Genomic DNA, 7406 nt, shown 5'->3' with positions numbered 1-7406 from the left:
AATTAAAGAGCAAACCTGAACTAAAAATTCAGATAAGATGCAACTTTAGCCAAAAAAAAATATAATGAACTTATTATTACTAACAAGTCAGTGAATTCAAATTGGTTCCGTGAACAAGAACTAATCCTACAAATATTTTCAACATTTTTAAGATGTGTAAAACTGATGATGACCAAATAGGATGACAAAACATATCAAATCAATCTATTTTGATCCGACTTATTATTGGTCCATATTTTTGTATTTTTTTTTTAATAATACTTGTTTCATGTGATAACAGATAATTGTTGTTACTTGAAGTGTCAGCCTGAGATGTCAAGTTGTATAGTGATACTAACATGAAAGCATTTTTATAAAAAAAAAAAAGCTAGTCCACCACTTTTCAAAAAATTTAAGTTTTTTTTTTTTGGACCTATATACTTTGTTTTAGTCATTAATATCAAATCAATCAATTTTGATCCGACTTATTATTGGTCCATATTTTTGTATTTTTTTTTTAATAATACTTGTTTCATGTGATAACAGATAATTGTTGTTACTTGAAGTGTCAGCCTGAGATGTCAAGTTGTATAATGATACTAACATGAAAGCATTTTTATAAAAAAAAAGCTAGTCCACCACTTTTCAAAAAAATTTAAGTTTTTTTTTTGGACCTATATACTTTGTTTTAGTCATTAATAAAAATGTAAGAAAGAACAATAAAATTCAATCAAGTTTTAATATTTTAATCAAAGAAAGTTTAATACCTATCAAAATAAAATAAATATTAACAATACTCAAATAAATCAAATGATATATAAAAAAAATTAATATAAATAAAATTCTATTTAAAATATTGACAACCACCGATTTTGATTTCAAAAACATGATATTAAAAGTACCAAAAATTAAGGAGGGTAGACCAGCGGGTTAGACAAGTCGAACTAATACACGCTAGGTTCAAAAAATTCACCCACCCCGAAGTGACTCACTTTGCCACCCGTAATTATGCCATGAGTTGTCTCCAAACCCTTCAAATGTTGGACTAACCCCCACTAAGGCTACAATATGCTACCATGACATAACTGTTTGCATATTGCATTGTCATAATTTATAATGTCAAAATGACTTTTGTACATCTGATCAGAGACAAATAACAGTAGCAGATATTTCTCTCCCATTATTTTCACCATGATGCAATATTCGCTAATTTAATAAGCAAAAACTAGAAGAACTCAAGCATGTTGTAGAACATCATAGGCAGGTTCATCCATAGCAGAAATGTTGTCACCTTAAGCAATTTCAGTTGGCTCAAAACTGCAAGTTCAACCACAATTACACATCCTAGTTAGATGTACCCCTATCCTGGAGCAAGGTTTCCTTTATGCAGTTCACAACAACAGAGGCCAATTCATCTTGATGATTAGTGTATGAATGATCAGCTCCCTCTATGATATGTAGCTTATGGTTTGATACAATCTTGGCAAACTCAGATGCATCTTCAACGGGGATAACTGGGTCCGAAGAACCATGAACTGTGAGGACCCTGTCATCCATTATGTGATTTCAGATTAGCAATTATATGGATGCATGTGATGGTTTTGTAGCTTTATTCAGATTATTGTTCACAAGACCACCCTACTCATCATCTCTCACCAGTAATAAACTCCCTTTGCTCAAAATAACTACTCTAAGCACTTTTAAATAAGAACTCCTAAATTAAATACTAAAGAATTCATAAATTTGTAAACTGCAATGGTTTCCCGTAATTGACTAGGAAGTAAATCAAAACTGAAATTAAACAATTCTATTTAAAATATCAAGAGTATATATTCAATCTTGTAAATTTCCTTCTCTAATTTCATAATTTTCAGCAGTTGTGAAATAATTAGGGACACCTCTCGTAAAATCAAAGTTTAGAGAAGGGAAAACAAGGGACATTTGATGAAATTAATGTGTTAAAACAGCATAATGGAGCCAAGTTATAAAGACAAAAAACAATAAATACAAAGAATCGAAGATCACATGATACGGTTAGTCTTGAAATGAGTCTACACTTTATTACATACTTCCCAACAATTGTAAAGTAGAAAACCTACTCATATAAGTAAAAAACTTGAAGGTACGACTAAGATTTGATCTTCTCAACTTCATATGAAAATGACTTTATACGCCCCTTATATAACCCTTACACAAGATAAGAACTCTTGGTTATTGTGATAAATAAAAGCACATAAATACAACCACTAGGTTAAAAAGAACGGTTCAAATAGTTCTACAAGTTCTACATGATTTTCAATTAAAAAGAGAAAAATCACATTCTTTAAAAAATTATCATTGGTTTTAACTTCTTTTTTACAGAAACTCTGTAAACTCAACACACATTCTTCATAAACAAAAGGATGAAAAGGGTGACGCAAAAGAGATCAGACAAAAATTGTCCTCACCTGCAGTCTTTATCAATCTGAAGGCATGCTTCATGCATGTTTGTATCTAAGCGATCCATCAAACTTTCCAAAGTCACACGGTAATCAAAACTTCCTGCAATGGGAGATGTTCTCAAATGGCAGTAAAATAATGTAAAAAAGTGTGTGCCTGTGTTAGACAAATAGAAACAGAGAATGTCATGTGATGTGCTGATTTCGTATGATGGCAGCCAACAAATTTTCAAGTGTAATTATTGCCTAAATTTTTCAAGTTTCCCTTTTCTTTTGCTTTTTGGGGTTTCTTTTGTTATCAGACATTTAAGAGAATGAACTGTGGCAAAATAAAAGTATTGCAGCAAGAACTAAGTGCTTAAAATGAAAGACAGAATATTCCCCAGTTCCAATTTTGGTATAAAATGTATAGCAAAAGCAAAAAAGCAGTGGTTTTGGGCTTACTGGTTTTAGCAAATACGTTTAATAAATTCAAAGTAGGGAAACAAGTAATTAATGGAAACTGAATTTGTTCAAACTACCTCTTACAATACAACGTGCTGTAAGAGGCATGTAAATTTTGTGTGATTAAATGAAAGGTTACCTGACCGCATCACATCAATGAAACCATCCTTCCTAATTCTTTCCAAATAATCTTTTCCAAGGCGTTCTTCAATTCCAGCCTTCAGATCATAGCGTCCAGAGAGGTTGACAACTGTTTTGATGTCGTGATACTTAGACGCATAAAGAAGCACCACGCCACCTCCTGCATCAGGATACAAGTAATAAAATTTCACATAAACTCTCTTTACATTTATTGAGTTTTATCATTAAGACTGTTCACAGGCTGACAGATGAGATAAAAATTACTACAGTTCCATTTTAGTACTTCCACTGGCTAACTCAGTAGATTAAAAATAAAAGTTTTATATTCAGAGTATGGATTAAACACATGATTGAAATTTAAGTCTTTGATCATCAGTAAAATTATATTTGCGAGTAAGAATGTAAATAACAAACCTTTACTGTGTCCAATAATTGCAGTAACTATACGGTTTGCTCTATGAAAGTGTTGAATGACGTCATGTAGATCATCAACCTCCCTCCAATAGTGACCAAATTCAAATGAACCTTCACTTTCCCTAGAAGGAAAACTCAACAGCTAGATAAAAAATGAAATGGCTAACAATACTAGTGATCAGGAATAGGTAGAGGAAGTTTCATAGAACATGGTGGAGAAGCTAGTGCTGATTCATTACGAAATGGTTTTAACTTTTCTATTGTCTAAGGAAATAATTACTTTGTTGAAAGCTAGAAAAAGTATAAAGTATGTGTCTGCATTCCCTTGTAACGAGAAACTGCTGTTTTTACTCATGTTTTTGCATAAAATGTTAAATATCTATTATCAATGACCTCTAATGTGTTATTTTTTGGTAAAACAGATCATTTAATGTATCTTGATAGTTGAGAAATTTATATTCCAAGAATAAGTAAAATAACTAAGTCACAATTAACATAACGTTAAGTGGCGTTTGCGGCGTTTGCATAATAGACTATACTAATGCATATGTGAATATATAAATATCCAGCATCTGTTTCCTTAAAGTGAAAATCATATGCTTCACAATTGTTACTAATGTATGCCAACAACTGCATAAAATAAATAAAATCTTTGAACATTTTGCAGTGCAGAATCTCTGAAGATTTTTAGCTTCGCACTTTTAGAATAGTTTTGAATCTAGTAACGTTGATATTCACAACAAAAAGTGAAGGGTTGATTGCATATTTTGAATGCAAAAAACAAATAGGTTCACAATTTGTCCTGTAATACAAGATATCTACCCATTTCCAGTGAAGTCAAAGCGAAAAGAACTGACTCCAGCATTCTCTAGAGCAGCAGCAAGATTTGTCATGACATCATCTTCCTGGAGATAGACAAATTTAATTAAACAATGAAAATAATTGAATCAAGATAATGTGTATGGATAATGAAATGAGATGTCATATTAATTTTTAATAGCATTTACATAATAATAAAAAGTGAGCTCATAATTTATTAAAAGGGGAAATTAACCTTGGTGGATCCAAGACCATGGCATAGGATGACAATCTCTTCAGTTCCAGATTCATGAAGAATGCCTACTAGTTTATTGTCATTCTTTTTAGTTATTATGACTTTCTGCTGCCGAGCTGAAAAAAGTAACTCAAAAGTGGGAAATCAAATTCTTTGTAATTGATCGAATACTCAACACGCAACTTAGATTAATCATTGTCATTCTTTATTTCAAATACTAAGTATCACCATACCATACACCTGAAATATGAGAAAAAGATTAATGTTTTTCACAAATCTGTAATAGAGGCTGATTACAAATATTCTAAGTGACTAATTACTCTCGACCTAGTATTTACATGAAATAATCTTGCTAACTTAATTACTAGAAATAAATAGAAACTAGTTACAGGAAAACAAATCTCTACAAATAAAAACAGAAACAGAGAAATTAAAAGGCTAAAGTTAACAGATGCTCTAACACATACTTAACCACTTCGGATACTTTCTTTGCATGATATTTTGATTGGCATAGCAAAAAATTATAAATCATGGAATGTATGAAATCCTGTTTCCAAGGACAGCAGACCTCTACGATGAGGTGAACCCTGGGTGTGGTACAGTTAAAGGGCGAAGGCCCTTGACAATGAACATAAAATCAATTTGATTTATACATATGGTAAGCATTATGAGAAAAATTAAGAAACATTCTTCAACACGTCTGAAACTGAGGAAGATGTACAAGCAAATTTTGACACAAAAGGAAAAGGGTTGAATTAGAAGCTTGATTTTAAGCTAGATTTGGTAACACTATCTAATTGGTAGGACTAGGAAGAAAATGAAGAATCAGATGGGGTTCGGTAGCTCATCAATTTGTGTAAGCATGCAGAGTGTTGTTGTTCCATCAATCCACAACTAAGATACATAAATTGTGTTTTCTTGTAAAATATGTAAACAAAATAGCATTTGAAGAGGAAGACAACCCAAAAAACTTTGAACATAAAATTATGGAACCCATTAAAAACTGTTAGCTTAACAAGTAAATTTACATTGTAATTCCAGGTAACATGCAAACAAACGCACGATCTCAGTGCCAAACAAATATACAGAACATGTAAACAACGTAAAAGCACTCAGCCAACATTTAGTTCAAGATGGTGCTAATAAGTCAAATTTTTGCTACCCCACAAACCATTTCTGGATTGTTGTAACAATGGATTAAATCAGTAGCTTCAAAATAAACCACATGGAAGCTGTTTCGAGTACTTAAAGGTGAAGCCTTTGCTACCTAATGATTGTGGGCAGAGTCACTCAAGTCATCGATTCTCATATCAAGTGTCAAACACCAGAAAATGAACTCACAAGGGTTTTGGGAAGATTGGGCCATCTTCAAGCTCAGGGTTTTTCTTGAAATGCGAATCGGCTTGCGAGAAATACCAGAAAAGATTAGCTGTGAAAGCTTCCTGAATTCAAAAAACTGAGGAGACAAATTTACGACAGGACCCGTGCAGACAGTAATCATATGATGTGATCATGAATTAGAATGATCCAAGTTACTTTAAAATAATGAGTGAAAAATATATTATATTATACTGGAATTTACGAATAAACGTTGTACGAATTCGACGAAAACTGTGTTGCAAAGCCAACACGTGATTTCCCTGAAATGATTTTATTTTATAATTTTATTTAATATTTATCCAATAAAACATGAATACATACTTTCGTCCAGCCAAATTTTCTTTTGAAACATACAAAAAATAATAATCTACACAATATATAACAAGGATTTTACTCGTGATCGTTTTTCTGTCCACACAATTATTTCTCAATTTTGTTTTTAAAGAAATAACAATTAATTTCTCTATGTTTTGATTAATTTTGAAAAATACTATTCATTTACTAAATTTAAATTAATTTTTACTGATTTTATTTTAGTTCTTCCATCTTCTTTACGTATATTATATTTTTATATATAGATTAGAATATTATAGTACAAATTTATAATAAAAAAGAATATATATTATAATAAAATTAAAAAATGATATAGAGTGGCATGCTTATGTTTCCGTTAGGAATAATAATAGTAATAGGTGGCGATGATTGGATTTTTTTATTACTACAAAAACCAATTCAAAATCTAATTTTAGTTAAACTGCCCTTTACATCTGTGACACGTAATAAGGATTTTAGATTCATTTTTATCATCAAAGGGTGTAAAACAACTAACAGTAAACAACCATGTCAATTGTTCTTTTTCGTAAAAAATCTCATTAACTATATGCAAGTCCAAGTAAGTTTCTATCTTGAGTCAACGTTTGCATTGAATTAAACCTCATATTTTAAGATAGGATTAGAATCTGTATTGTTACTGAATCAATTATCACAGTAAAAATATTCCCAAATATCTAATCTTACATACCTCATTTAAAATGTGCAACTTTTAATGTAAATATAATATATAATAGATTAAATATGTTTTTTTTTTCTCTATATTATAACACAAAATTAGTTTTCATTCCTTATTTAAACTTTAACCTTTCAAATACTTATATTAAGAAAATAATTGAAATGAATCATTTTAAATGTGAAATGATTATTATTTTTTCAAAAATTATTAGTTTTCTTTTTAAATTGTTTTAATTGCAGAATGATACCTACTATAACTACTTCCAATGAATTGATGAATTAAAATCTCAAATTAAATTAATTTCACATAAAAAAAACAATCTATTTCAATTATTTCCATACAATGGTTTAAGATTTGGAACACATTATAACATAGTTAACATTTAACAGTATAATATATTAAAAGCTACACATTTGCTAATAACCAAAATAATGTGTATAAAAAAGAGCAACTCTTACATAATGTTAAATTAAGTTAAAAACTCAATTTCTAATATATCAAAAACCCATTCTAATAGCTGTTATTAAATTAATTAAGGCGTATTTCA

The 7406-nt window shown here is 30.2% G+C and overlaps 1 protein-coding gene across 3 annotated transcripts; it reads right to left on the bottom strand.

Moving 5' to 3' along the window:
- Positions 1 to 849: 849 nt before the first annotated feature.
- On the bottom strand, positions 850 to 6200 carry LOC137807222 (putative uncharacterized protein YDL057W). Of its 3 annotated transcripts, none has more exons than XM_068607728.2 (7): positions 5812 to 6200; positions 4471 to 4586; positions 4239 to 4321; positions 3417 to 3538; positions 3001 to 3162; positions 2427 to 2520; positions 850 to 1525 (listed from the first exon to the last, which is right to left on the bottom strand). In XM_068607728.2, the coding sequence occupies exons 1-7, from the start codon at positions 5969 to 5971 to the stop codon at positions 1324 to 1326; spliced, it is 939 nt and encodes a 312-aa protein (XP_068463829.1). In that variant the 5' UTR covers positions 5972 to 6200; the 3' UTR covers positions 850 to 1323. The 3 variants fall into 3 exon arrangements, with proteins under 3 accessions (XP_068463829.1, XP_090156849.1, XP_090156848.1); XM_090300723.1 differs by having other exon boundaries at positions 4471 to 4710; positions 5738 to 5984; XM_090300722.1 differs by having other exon boundaries at positions 5738 to 5984.
- Positions 6201 to 7406: the final 1206 nt, after the last annotated feature.

The sequence above is a fragment of the Phaseolus vulgaris genome, chromosome 3, assembly GCF_051622355.1.
Source record: "Phaseolus vulgaris cultivar YP4 chromosome 3, ASM5162235v1, whole genome shotgun sequence".
Taxonomy (NCBI): Eukaryota; Viridiplantae; Streptophyta; class Magnoliopsida; order Fabales; family Fabaceae; genus Phaseolus; species Phaseolus vulgaris.
Note: the sequence above shows the minus strand (reverse complement) of the source record. Positions and strands in the feature narration are given on the sequence as shown.